The following is a 14,387-nucleotide window of genomic DNA, read 5'->3' on the forward strand; positions in this document are numbered from 1 at the left end:
TAAACTGGACGATCATATGGCGCAGCACAACAGCGAGAAACTGTTCAAGTGTGAGACTTGCATGAAGGAGTTCACCGCCAAATGCAGTCTGAATGTGCATGTGAAGATTCACTCGGGAGAAGAGCTGCCCAAGTGCAAGATCTGTAATAAAGAATTCGCTTACAAGCGCAGCTTGGAGACTCACATGAAATCACACCAAATAAAGGTCTCACAATCGATGATGGAGATGCATGAGAGCATATCTTCGAGTGTAAGACTGCCTGCTGTTTATAGAGGCTCGTTGATCTCGGAATCGAAAGTGAACTGAAATTAATTTACCTATGTACATTTGGGTGTCATATTATCCTGGTCATCTTACAGACTGTCTTCCGACTCATGATGTGATGTGTGGTCTGTCCTTCACTGTATATTTTATATGATGACCATCTTCACAGCTGCCAATGTCCTATTCTATAGATCTAGTCATTTTTATTAAGATATTGTTACTCACTCCAGAATAATCTGATCTGCCGTGTGTACCTCCTTATAAAGGACAAGTTGCCCAGCACAGCTTCCCTGATCCATTAATGTGTCTATTGTCTAGGCACTTTAAGGTCTACCCTGGCGAGTCTATTATTTACGCACTCGCCCAGGTCAGTGAGAACTCCACTGTATCCTTTGTTCGGGCACTTACTGAGTCCCGTTACAATATACCATCTAATCGTATTCATATTTAAAAAGCCAAAGACTGCAAGTCAAGTCCAAAAGTCTATTGTTTTCAATTTTAAATATTTTTCATAGAACTTTTTTTATTTTAGGTAAAAAAAGCCCTGTAATGATGTATGTAGATATTTATATTATATTAAGTATGTACTATTTATTACTATTTATAATGTAGAATTAAAACACATACATAATATGTATCTAAAATTAAAATAGTTGAAATTTGTTTTGATTTTTATATATTTTTCTATTACATATATTCTCTGTTGTAACGTTTCAAGTATTATATACGAAATAAAAGTTTATTAACTGCTCAAAGTAGTTCATTAATATATTGTTTCATTTACTGTATAATCAAATTCTTAGGCTTGCCCCGTGGGGAGGATGTCTACGGTTCGGTGATTATTCTACAAAAAGCGATCTCGCGCACTTCACTAAAATCTCAATTACGGAACATCTGGCACCCAAAAGCTCCCATCAATTGAAAGCTACCCACGCGAAATATTGTACTAACGAGAACTCGAGTTCCAGATATTCCGTATTCGCGATATTTGTGGTAACGGTTGCCGTGCGCGCGATCGCAATTTGCGCAATAATCCGTTTACCTACATTAATGGACAAATCTAATTTTTCATCAGACTTTAAATAACAAACACTTTCTAAACGATCTATCTTTGCAAGGTTAAACGCAGTGGCGGATTTACTTTGCTAGGAGCCAGAGGCGTTAAAAATTTCGAAGCCAATAACACTGAGTAACAAAAAATCACGTTTTTGAGTTACCAGAGCGGAGACTAGTCAATCTTTACTAAGTTTGACCCACTGAATTCGAATATGATATTGATTTTTGATGGTGGGTAATCGTTTACGAGATATGAGCGTTTAAAAAAATCCGCGATTTTTACAGTTTTTTAGCTTTTGCGGTCTTTAACTCAAAATTTAGGACTGTTACGCTCAAAGTGAGTATTGGAATCAATAGTCAGATATTTTTCCTATTCATTGTTATATTTCATTGCTTTAAAATACATCTAATTAATTGTCTAGCGAATTTTAAAAGTCAAAAATATATTTTTTTTACGGATTTTTTTTCCGTGCTATTTTTCATTTATTTAGCAAATTTTTTATTTCACCACGTTTATAAGGATTGGTTTTCTATCTCAATATTTTTTTTTTATCTAAACGCACTAACTCTCGCTTGCACCCAAACATGCCATCTCGCTTGCACCCAAAATATTACGCGCTACAACCATATACACAACGAAAGCATTTAAATTGCAATTACCGCTTGAGTTAGTACGTTTAGATAAAAAAAAAATATTGAGATAGAAAACCAATCCTTATAAACGTGGTTAAATGAAAAATAGCACGGAAAAAAAATCCGTAAAAAAAATATATTTTTGACTTTTAAAATTCGCTAGACAATTAATTAGATGTATTTTAAAGCAATGAAATATAACAATGAATAGGAAAAATATCTGACTACTGATTGCAATACTCACTTTGAGCGTAACAATCCTAAATTTTGAATTAAAGACCGCAAAAGCCAAAAGACTGTAAAAATCGCGGATTTTTTTAAACGATCACTCACCAACAAAAATCAATATTATATTCGAATTCAGCGGGTCAAACTTAGTAAAGATTGGCTAGTCTCCGCTCTGGTATTTTTTTTTTGTTGCTCAGTGTAATTAATAAATAAAAACCCGCATAATTCGAAATACGAACAGATCGCACTGGCAGCACTGGCGAGTCGATAGCAGCAAAGTGTCAGGTTGTCAGAAGTGGTGAGCGGTGCGAGTGGCAAGTGGCGACCAGTGTCTTGCGGATTTGTCAGTGTCAAGATGGCTCGTCGAGTCGCACAGAGCAGTGTCCAGTGGTCGGCGTTGGCGGAGCGCGTGCCCCCCGCCCAGAAGACCAACTTCCATCTCTTCAAAGCCAAGTCTGATGGATACCTGCGTCGGTACGTCACCCGCACCCACACCTACTCACACGACACTCGCCCACTGTTACATAATGTCACCTCATCTTTCATAACCTCTCCCGGAAGATCCTCATCCGTCCAATGTCGAGCTCGTAAATGCACGTGACTGTCACTCGGGATCGATATCAACTTCATAACGTCAAAACCTTCTTAATATATACCTTCAAAACCTTCCCATATATATATAAAAAAAAAATTGATTGCTTCGAAAAATCGTCTCCTCAACAGTGCCCGTAAGAGAAATATTCACACCCATTATTATATGAAGCCTGCCATAGTGCGTTATGTGTGAACACGCCTATAGGCCAAGTACCAAAGTATATATGTGGCCAACTTTCTGCATTGCCTTGTATAATAACTACAATTAATTTAAAAGTAATCGTTTTAATGCTGAATATTCTCATTGCTCATTATAATGTAGTTAGCTTAGAAATGGAACCTGGAAACTGAAGCTTTATTCACACGTTACAAAACTGTGAAAATCACTTATTGCTCCATTACGACATTGAATATGATTAAAAAATACTATCTCCAAGTGTATTGTACAAAGTGAACGATTGATTGCACAAATTTCAAAATTCATTTATATCATTTCAGAGTGATGTCCAATCCGGCCGAATTACCAAAGATTGATTGGAGCTTCTACAAAAACAGCGTGCCCGTCGCCGGCATGGTAGACAATTTCCAGAAGCAGTACGAAGCATTGAAAATACCGTTCCCAAGTGACACCCAGACCTCTCAGATCGAAGCCCAGGCCTCCAAGCTCAAGGTCGAAATAGCCGAATTCATCAAAAACTCGAACAATGCCATCACCAAGTTAGTACAACTTCTTCCAGGTCAAAGCTATACTACATCTTATCGGTGGTTATTGGTTAAAATTTTAATATTGTAATTCACAGGCATGAACAGGAACTGGCTATCCTCGGCGCTATGCTGTCGTACAGCGACATGACGATGGAAGAGTACTACGAAGCCCATCCAGAGAATGCCCTGTCCCCGACGGATCCACAATCGTTCTGGCCTCACAGAGAGGAAGATAACATCAACCACAAACGCGAGGAAGCGGAGGAACCAGCTCATTAAACAAAAATGAAATAACGCGTTGTTATTAAATTATTTTATTCTTGAAATTAAAACATCATCATAGTGGTTTTGTGTATAACTACAGATAAACCTTAATTTCACAGTTTTGTGATCACAAAACCGATTCGTATTGTAGATAACTATGTTATTAATAAAAGTAATATTTTAATTTCACCACTATTGTTATTTACTATATATAATGTTAAACATATTCGGCAGAGAAACTGAACACAGTCAATTCTCACAGCAGGCTTTGATTTTTATGAATCGGAAATTGCGACCAATCTCCGAGACAATTATTGCTTATAGAAAATGATTATCATATACTCTCGATAAATCTAAAATAATCCACTTCTTTCCTATGACTAAATACTTCACTAAACGCATATACGATTTTTTATTTATATATGTATGTATATATATATATATATGCAGTTATCACACTTTTAAGTAGTTTCCTAATGATTTTGATGATATATCGGAATGAACATTCAAATGTAAAGCAAAATGCAATAGGGCAAATAACGACGCGCAGTCCAAATAATTTTTTACAAAATAAATAGAAATTTGTAGAGCATGCACATAATTAATAATAATTCAATATACGATACTAATTATTTGGTAAGGGGGGCTGCCCAGGATAGGGATAGCCGTTGGTCGAAGGCGGCGGCTGGCTATAGTTATTCGACTGGAGATAATTCGCCATGGGCGGCGGAGGAACATTGTACTGCTGTCCTTGATAACCGTTAACCTGCCTGGCCGGAGGAGGTGCCGGAACTGCACTCGTGCTCCTGTGAGGAGTCTTACTTTGAGAATAATCCCATCGCCCGCCACCGTTGCTAGAAGTAGCCGGAGGACCGTTGTTGGAGTATCGCTTGAACTCTCCCGGATTGTTCGAAGACCTCGGCTGACTGTCTCTAGGAGGATACGACGACGACGACGGCGGACCAGTTTTATTGAAACTGCTCGAGCCACGAGAGCTGCTCGACATCCCCCTGCCTCCCGAATGTCCTCCGCGCGAATTTAAACCACCGCCACCTCTTCCATTGCTGCTGAAACCTCCGCTGCGACTTCCACTCCCTCCGTTAGATCCACCGCGGCTGCTGCTGTATCCTCCGCGGGTTCCGCTGAAGCGGTTGCGACCTGAACACACGATAACATCAGCAAAAAGTCTATATATATATATATATATATATATATACAAAAATACAATTTTCGACGTTCACCTTTGGTATTTCCTGAAAAGTTGCTCAGCTCCAACAGTTTGGGATTTACCATTTGATTGGCTTCCTCCAATACGGCAATGAGATCTCTTGCTTTGGGGGCGTTCTTTGCCGTGAAAAGTGTATACGCCGTGCCGGTGCGTTTAGACCGACCGGTCCTACCGATCCGATGCACATAGTCTTCGGAATTGTTCGGATAGTCATAATTTATCACAAACTTGACATCTTCCACATCTAAATTAACGAAATGCTGTAATTAATGCGATTTTTCGCGAGAGCGCAAACACAGATAAGCACATACATATATTATTGCCAAAAATAACATCAATTAAAAATGGACATGTCACAAAAAGCATAAATCGTTATGATTTTGAAAAAAAAAAAACTTTTACTTTACATATGTATGTAAGTACGATATTCGACAAAATAGCGCACCGCGAAAAGTCATGGAAGTTTTATTCAACGATTTAATTAAATAGCAAAATCAGGCATTCAGATCATTTTGCCATTTAAAAATTCACCAAAATAAAATCTTACGACATTTTCGAAATGTTATATAATATAATATATGCACTTCACAAAAATTTTCGCGGTATACTATGATAAATGCTTTTTTATTCTGTGTCAATCAGTATAAATCAAAAGAAACGAATATCCCAATTTTATTTTTGCATGAATGAAAATTCACATGGAGCAAAAAACTTTACTTTTTACTACTTTGGGCCCGACAGCATGAATATGATACAAATTTTCAAATAAGCAAGTTTCTTCAACATTTTAATCAATTATCTTTTATGAAAACCTTTCAAGAATGATTATTTGCTCAGTAAAAAGACGATTTATTCCCAATGGGTCATAAGACAGGCATTTATAATTTATTATTTGATTATCTTTCTCCAATACAGATCAATAATGAGATCATTTGCTCTCTTGAACTATATGGACGTGGCTTTCCTCTTGCATCTTAACACACAACTTAACTCCACAGCTTGTATTCTATTCCAAATTGCATGCGTGCGAGCAAGATGCAATGCTACGATGACGTGATAGCGAAATGTCACCAGTTTCAATGGTAATTTAGTTTCAAATGAGTTTCCCCAAGGTCAAGACTAATTCCACTGGGACTAAAGACCAGAATTAAGGGATGTGAAAAAATTCAACAAAAATTGGCAAATATGCTTTGCACAACACAATCGGCCATTTTCACGACAAATTAATTGAAATAACGATGTGAATTACAGTACAGATTTAGTCATTAGACGATAGACAAATTTTAAAACTTCTAAAAATAAATTTTCGTCAACTGAATTGAAAAAACCAAGTGTTTACGGCATTGTAATGCTTTGAACTGAGTGGTCACGGGTTAATCCCTGGCCTGGTGCTGCTAGTCAGACCTTGAATAAGTGACTCCAGGTCGACGGTTTCCGATAGGAAACCAATCAGAGTTTGCCAATTTATCTGATTTCATTGAAACGCTTCCAATAAATTGGCAACCTTATCCTATTTCTCGAAAATATCGAGTTTTCGACATCTCAAATTTGCTAATTTATAAAATGCTGCAAATTTTTTTATGAAATTTATCCATTGATGTATATAATTGGCCAGAAAGGCGCATTGGGGTTTACCTGTAAGGCCTTCCTGATATATAACAAATAAATAAAAATTAATTTGTCGTGAATTTGGTCAATTATGCCGGGACATTAATCCACTCCCAAATATATACATGTATACAAGATTAGCTCGTTTAATAATATGGGATATACGAACTTAGTGAACCCAAATATGTAATAAAAACAGATAGTTTTCTGCTCCGTTCCAATAATGAAAACGAAAAATCACGAATCAGTTCAAGAAAATTGGCCGATACGGTAAATTGGGAGTATTCCTCTTCCGAATTAGACTATATTTATATAATGTATTAAAAATTCATTGAAAAAATGGTTATCTGATAGATTGAAAAAATATAAGCAGTAAATTCACATTGAAATACCTCAGAGTGCACTGACTTGGTGTCGAAGAGCTGTAAAACAATCAGTAATGCCAGACAGCCGGGGGTCAGATTCTAGGCCGAGAGTGTATATGATATACATACATAACGACTACATAACATTTTTTACAAATAAATTGCTCATTTTTGCCTATTTTTATGCAAGTGTCAGGTTGCGTAGGGGTGGCTAGTGTCACATGACCATGTTTCGGGCCCTGTTTCACTTATCTTTAGCAGCTAGAGGCACCATGCGCTCGTGTGTGCCTGATATACATATATATTTATTATCATCAACACGCACACACACTGGACAACTGGACACTATATATACCCAAGCGTCCGGCATGAGCCTCTGAAAAAAAATAATAAGTTAATTTGCTCAGTGAAATATCAACAAGCGACAAGCTAAAAATTTAACACTCATTCGAGATCCTATAATTAACCTTTATCATCAGTTTTCGAATTAATAACACACACACAAACAATATATCATTCACACCAAACAGCTCCATAGTATATAATAATTCAGTACATATTAGTCTAGATTGCCGCCGCAGACCTTATTAACCTTTTGAACTCAACGTATATATTATATATATATATAACACATATCTTTACGAGTGTTAACCCTTTGCCCGCGGCAATAAATATAGCGAACAAGCCCTGTACGCGGCGCGGCACCTTTTCCGCGAATTTGGCAATCGAGTTTTCGACCTTAAATACGGATTTTAATATTTACTCAAGTAACCAGATATGTTAATTAACACATAAAGTATTATTTTAAACAATAAAATACATAATATAATCTCGTAGTTTTGGATTAATTGTCAAACAATCATTCTTCATAATTTTATGAAGACGTGACGTCACATAAACAGGGTTTCAGTATGGTTCCACAAAAAACTAATTTTTGACTGGTATATATTCATGTTAAGCAAATTGAATAGATGGCATTCAACTCTCAGTAATATATTCAACCAATTTTGAACCTTAAAACAGTTGAAATAGGCGCATATAAGGCTCAAAATCCCGTGCAAAGTTCAGAAATTCTATGGAAGCTTCCATAGAAGACGGCCGCTGGCAAACGGTTAAACATCAAACATGCAAAATATAATTTAAAAGACTAGAAAGCTTTCACGACCAGATTATTATTACAATTGAAGAGGATATTGTGAGTGAGGAAGATGAACGTCGACTCCAAAACAAATCTTACTCACATACAAAATACAATCATTCGTACGATATTATTAATATAGGATTCTAACTTGTTTTAAATGGGGAATATATAATTGAACTTTATTTTAGATGGTATTCACCAAGTGCACTGAACTTTAATTCGGCTACTTTACACTTAAATTAGATACACCTTGACTTATAAAAACTAATTTTGCAAAAGGGAGTGCAGTTTGAAAGTCATCGATGGAATATTTTCAAGACTGGGCGATGATGATGCTGTAATGTCGGTACATTCGAGCTTCCTAGTTGAATCGAGTGAAGCAGAAGCAATATGAGGAGAACTGCAATCAATTCTTTATCATATGCAATTTAGAGTTGCTATAGCAACTTCCACAGTGGAAGAGTCAACTGGCAGGGGTTGTCGCAGTGTTTTCAACTTATTTTGTATACAATCATTATATGTAATGAAGATATTTGGTACTGATGTACAAAAGTTTGATCATAGATGTCGCCTTGGGCAACCTGTAGCGGCACCTATGGTCGGGGTTAATATATAATGGATAAATAAATAAAGAATTAAATATGTAGAAACTGTTTTGATGTCAATGTTTCTGTTTTTAAAAAATAAATATACTTGAGTGTACATTATTTTTAAGAAAGTGAATATGGTCAAAATTAAAGTTCAATTAATTGGCACCTGTTTTAAATCGGAGGTAAGAATTGGTTAAAGGTATACACGACCTGATAAGTATTATATATGTAAATGGTATTACTAAATAAAAATAAAATAATATATTAAACATTCAAGTCCTACAAACAAAGACTTTATATATTACACATGAAAATAAATTATAAATTTTTATCAGGTCTCGTTGGGATTTTTCTACAATAAATAACATCTGGTATAATATTCACAGTTTGGTTTCATGATAAAGGCTAATCAAAAATAATGATTGAATTTTTTCAAATCGTTCCAATATTCACCTAAATCAATATATACATATATGTATATATATATATATATATTTAATACTAACCTGGTTTCTTTTACTCCAATACATAATCATCTTACATGACTAAAATTGCAATAGTATACATACTTAATGTATAACAATAAAAAAATGTTAATAGAATACTTAAATCTAACATTTAACCTATACAACTCAAATGCGATACTTGTCATTAATAATTTCCCAATATTTGAATTCCGAATGTATACATATATTTGTCCTAAACATTTAAAACAAATAATAAACAGTATAAGTGTATTCCGAACTGATTTGGTTCAAAATAAAATAAAATAAATCCAATATGTGTACATATTATGTAAGCGTCTATTTATACGAATGTGTAAATTGCTAAAAAATATTCCAATTCATACGACGGAATGGTGAATTTCATGTAAAGGCTGTGAATGAAAACCAGGTACATAAATGAAAAAAAAAAAAATAGAATGTGTGAATACTGGAACCCTAATTCGTCTGAGCAATGAAAGCTATTACGTAATTTTTGCCCCCGCTACGCGTCTGACGTATCTCTTGACCTTAAAACCCCCGGATACAATTTTTTTATATATATATATGTATATATATATATATATATAGATAGTTCTCTTTTCATTAAAATCATGTTTACAAAAAAATCAACAATCATATCAGGAGCAACTCCGCCACTGCACAAACAGATCGCTATAATAAAAGTGTACAAAAGACCAAAATTTGGGCAGTCACCCTTTAATTTTTTGTTCTTATCCAAAAGTATCGAGCAAAATCAGTTCCTATATATATATACAACCCAGTCGGTAGCCATTTCAACCGATTGCCGTGATGCTGTATACCGAAAGATCCACCGCGCTTTTCAAACCATACTAGAACCAATCATGATGAGTGTTTTTGTTTTTAAAGAGAAATTTTGAAAACAGAGGGTGACTGTCGTGTATAAAACAGATGTAAAAGTAGATGTTCGTTTCTCACCTAACCCTCGGGCGGCCACATCCGTTGCCACCAATATACCAGTAGAAGATTGTCTGAATTGAATCAAGACACTATCTCTATCCTGTTGATTTTTATCTCCGTGTATGCACAGAGCTTTCCATCCAAATTGGTTTATAGCACGCGTAATATTATCAACCTACGCATAAAAAAAAACAGCAATAAGACGAGTAACACAACGAAGCCTAAAACCTCCACATTCAAAATATTTACTCTTTTCTTAGTCTCGGCGAATATGATAGTTTTGCTCTCCTCCTCGGAGGCAATCTCCGACAATAACTTGAGCAATTTATTCTCCTTTTCATAATCGCTGCAGACGTCGACGATCTGAAGTATATTATGATTGGCGGCCAACGACAGAGATCCTATATTGACCTGAATATAGTCGAGGAGGAACTCCTCGGCTAGGTTGCGCACTTCCTTTGGCCACGTCGCAGACCACATAAGCACCTGAAACATTGAACGATGAAAGTCACTCGTCGGCTCGCAACGGTGCGTACGTATTTCTCGTCAATATGTACTTGTCTATCGGGACGGATCTGATCGATGATTTTGCGTATTTGAGGCTCGAAGCCCATGTCCAGCATGCGATCGGCCTCGTCCAACACCAAGTAGGTGCAACGTCTGAGGTTCGTCGTTCCCTTGGCGAGGAAGTCGATCAGTCTGCCCGGAGTGGCGATCACAATTTCAACACCCCTTTCGAGGTCCCGACCCTGGGGGCCTTTGGGTGCTCCGCCGAAGATGCACGTGTTGCGAACTTGGACACAGCGACCGAAATCATTAGCCACCTGAAATCATACAATTATATATTATGTAATCACTGATTTAGTATGATACTGAGTATGCGCTCATCATTATTTTCATAATTGATGCGATGTATGGGTGGAATTTCGATCTTCTCTATTTCATTTGGACCTTGTGGGGATGTTTTGTATTTACAGCTGGTTCTTATATAATATCAGCGGTGGCCGTAGATCCAAGACATTTCTTACCATAGGTCTGTTACTGAGAGTTGGCGCGAACAAATGCGTATAGCATGCTGTCACACTGCATTCAATAATAAAAAGACGCTTTGTCTCTTTCACGGGAATGTGCGTGAGTATGAGAACGCGCCAACTCTCAGTAACTGTATGTATTTTGTTATTTGATATGTTTTATTGTGTTTTATTATTTTTTTTCCTTATATTAATTTTTTATGTATTACTAGTGTTGCACCCGATGAAATATCATCGCATGGGTGTTGGCATATTAAGTTATTAAATAAAAATTTAAAAAAAATTTGTCAGTCCTGTGTTTGATCCGCAGATAGCGTTGGAGCAAGCGAGATGGCAAGTATTCCGACCGCTGTACTCTATGAGGTGGACTACTTGCCATCTCGCTTGCACCAATGTTATCTGCGTCACAGACATGGACCACAAGAAAGCCTTTCTAACGCAATTACCGCTCGAGTTAGTACGTTTATATAAAAAAAAATATATTGAGATAGAAAACCAATCCTTATAAAAGTGGCGAAATAACAAACTGGCCAAATAAACGCATAATAGCATGAAAAAAAATATATTTTTGACTTTTAAAAAAGTATTTTAAAGCGATGAAATATCACAATCAATAGGAAAAACATCTGACTATTGATTCCAATACTAATTTTGAACACAACAATACTAGATTTTGAGTTAAAGACCGCAAAAGCCAAAAAACTGTAAAAATTGCGCATTTTTTTAAACGCTCATATCTCGTCAACGAGAGCGAACCAACAAAAATCATTTCATATTCGAATTCATTCGGGTCAAACTTAGTAAAGATTGATTAGTCTCTGTTCTGGTATTTTTTTGTTGTTGCTCAGTGTTATTGTTGGTTTGTAGAAAAACAAATAAATTGAAATAAAATAAAACTATTCAAATAAATGTAATAAAATGTTTACTATTAGATTGGCCATGTTTAAGCGGTTTATATTACAAATAATGAAACGAATCCGGGTAAATACACTAGTATATATTATTAGTGGTACTGCCCGGCTTCGTTCGGAAAATAGAAATGGAATGAAAACCATGAAAAAATCTTCATTTGTTTTTATTATTAAATTTATTATTTGAATCGAAAAAAATTAATATTATTTAACGACCGACCAACCACAAACGACTTTGGCGACAGCCAATCAGAAACGAATTACAGACGCTGTTTTGATTTTATATACAAGATTTTTTCTTTTGTTTTTTTTAATCACATATTCTGTTTTTTATTGTTTTTTTTCTTCTTTTGTTTTCTTATGTAGGCCATTGTGGTGCATTAGGTTCTTCCTGTAATGCCACAATGGTTCAAAACTATAAATAAATAAATAAACACAATCAGTTTTTAGCCAAACTGCGATCAACAATACATCGTCGGCCGGAATCCAAAGAGTTGACAGCTCTACAGTAAAAACAAAATGTCTGAAAAAAAAAAAATTGCACAAACTTGATCGACAACAAACCTGCTGAATCTGTTGGGCGAGCTCTCTAGTGGGCGCCAGAACTAAAGCTATCGGCCCATCGTCACGCATCAACCTCGGCTGGTGCATGATGTGAACCATGGCCGGTAGAATGTAGGCCAGGGTCTTGCCGGAGCCGGTCTGAGCGATGCCGACCAGATCCCTGCCGGACAGGGCGACGGGCCAGCCCTGGGCCTGGATGGGCGTGGGATGGGGGAAGCCCTGCTTGGCAATGGCGTGCATCGCGTACTCGGGGAAGCCGCCCTCCTCGAAGAACATGTTGGGGGTGGGCACGTTGCTCCCCCGGACGGTTATCTCGTTCTCGGCCAGGTACTGGTCCACCTCGCGGGCCGGCCGCGCTCGCACCCGGGCGTGCATCTCGTAGAAGTCCTTGCGGAACGGCTGCAGCTGCACGCCCTCCCAGCGGATCTTGCGCAGGGGCGGACCCCCGCTGCTGGAGCCTCCGCCCCCGCCGCCGCCCCCGCGCCCCCCGCCGCCCCTCCCCATTCCCCCGGGGCGAGACCTTTGGCCGCCGCCGCCGCCACCGCCTCGGAATCCGCCCCCTCCTCGGCCGCCATCGTCTCGTCTGTCGCGACTATACCTGAAAACAGACACAGTCCACTTTAACGTTCGACATAACTTTTGGTGTGACGTTCGACGTTCGACGTAACGCTCACATTCGCAGGGTAGCCGCTTCGGTGAAGCCGCCGGACGAGGGTCGCGGAGACGAGGGGCGTCTGAGCGTGACGTCGACGACAGAAGAGGAGAGCAAAATGGCTGAACAGAGGACGGCTCTCAACTCTCGACTCTCGATTCTCGACTCTGGTGACCGCAACTAGCCGACAACCAGTGCTGCCAATGTGACGCTGATGTCACTCTGATAGTCTGATGTCACTCTCCCCATTCCTTCCCTTCGTCAAATGGAAATTTATCGGAATTGCGCAATTTCAGCTTGTGTTTTTATGATACGTCTTTTCTGTTGCAAGCCCGCGTCGCTGAAAATTTTGCCATTTCCAACTAGAATTATTTAGAAATCAAGTATGAAAATTGTAGCTAGTCCAAACAACCCCTAGATCAGTGGTTCTCAGGCGAAATTTTACCGTGGCCGCACAGGTGATAATAGTGGTCCCATGGAAATGTCTGGTGGCCGCACCAAATTTAATCAAATAAATTAAAGTTGTAACGCGACGTTCTCCCATCGTCCCATAGGGCGACACTCGCCTTTTATTTCGAGTGGCCACACAGGGAAAAGCCTTATAGGCGCGCGCGCATGTCGAGCGCCCTCTCTCACCCGCGATCGCCCGTCGAAGAAAGATCTCTCCTGTGCCCGTCTCCAGGGGGAGACGGGGCCCAGAGATCCACCATCAGTGCTGAAGAACCGCTTTGAGGTCGAGTGTAGCATCACTCCCTCCCCTGAGTTCCAGCACAACGTCCCCTGCATTCCTCACGCCGTTTCCGGAGAAACCTCAGCCGTGAGAGAACCGACCAGAGGACCGCAGAGCCTCTTCTCTCGACATCCAGCCGTCATCCGGGAAGGACCTCCCCATCCGGCATCTCCGCCGAGCGTCTTCAGAGACGCCCAGAGATCGCCATCTTGTGTCCACCCGAGGCAGTACGGAGTTTGTCTCCTGCCTCCCCCTCCCGCTGCTGTGACCTGACCAGCGGTGCTTCAACGAGAAGACGACCGCAGAGCCAGCTTCCCGAGCACGAGGAAGCTGTTATCAACGAAGACGACTTGCAGTCAGGAACCTCCCCGACCATATATATATATCACTGTAGGAAT

At 38.6% G+C, this 14,387-nt stretch overlaps 2 protein-coding genes across 3 annotated transcripts in view; one reads left to right on the forward strand and one right to left on the reverse strand.

The window, feature by feature from the left end:
* ATPsynD (ATP synthase, subunit D) overlaps positions 1 to 3,933 on the forward strand; it is a 121,045-nt gene extending 117,112 nt beyond the window's left edge. Inside the window, exons 2-4 of one of the 2 annotated variants that reach the window (XM_077434093.1) lie at positions 2,531 to 2,656; positions 3,275 to 3,493; positions 3,577 to 3,933. In XM_077434093.1, the coding sequence (XP_077290219.1) occupies positions 2,538 to 2,656; positions 3,275 to 3,493; positions 3,577 to 3,760 (522 nt within the window). In that variant the 5' untranslated portion in view covers positions 2,531 to 2,537 and the 3' untranslated portion in view covers positions 3,761 to 3,933. Of the gene's footprint in view, positions 1 to 2,429; positions 2,657 to 3,274; positions 3,494 to 3,576 lie in introns of those variants that run through there. The other variant, XM_077434092.1, reaches the window with a different exon arrangement.
* Positions 3,934 to 4,136: 203 nt separating this feature from the next.
* Positions 4,137 to 13,009, reverse strand: LOC143913990 (uncharacterized). The gene is made up of 6 exons (XM_077434051.1): positions 12,608 to 13,009; positions 10,659 to 10,925; positions 10,351 to 10,587; positions 10,120 to 10,276; positions 4,987 to 5,217; positions 4,137 to 4,903 (listed from the first exon to the last, which is right to left on the reverse strand). Exons 1-6 carry the CDS (start codon positions 12,980 to 12,982, stop codon positions 4,371 to 4,373), a joined length of 1,800 nt encoding a protein of 599 aa, XP_077290177.1. The 5' UTR covers positions 12,983 to 13,009; the 3' UTR covers positions 4,137 to 4,370.
* Positions 13,010 to 14,387: the final 1,378 nt, after the last annotated feature.

Source organism: Arctopsyche grandis, chromosome 7, assembly GCF_051622035.1.
Source record: "Arctopsyche grandis isolate Sample6627 chromosome 7, ASM5162203v2, whole genome shotgun sequence".
Lineage (NCBI taxonomy): Eukaryota > Metazoa > Arthropoda > Insecta > Trichoptera > Hydropsychidae > Arctopsyche > Arctopsyche grandis.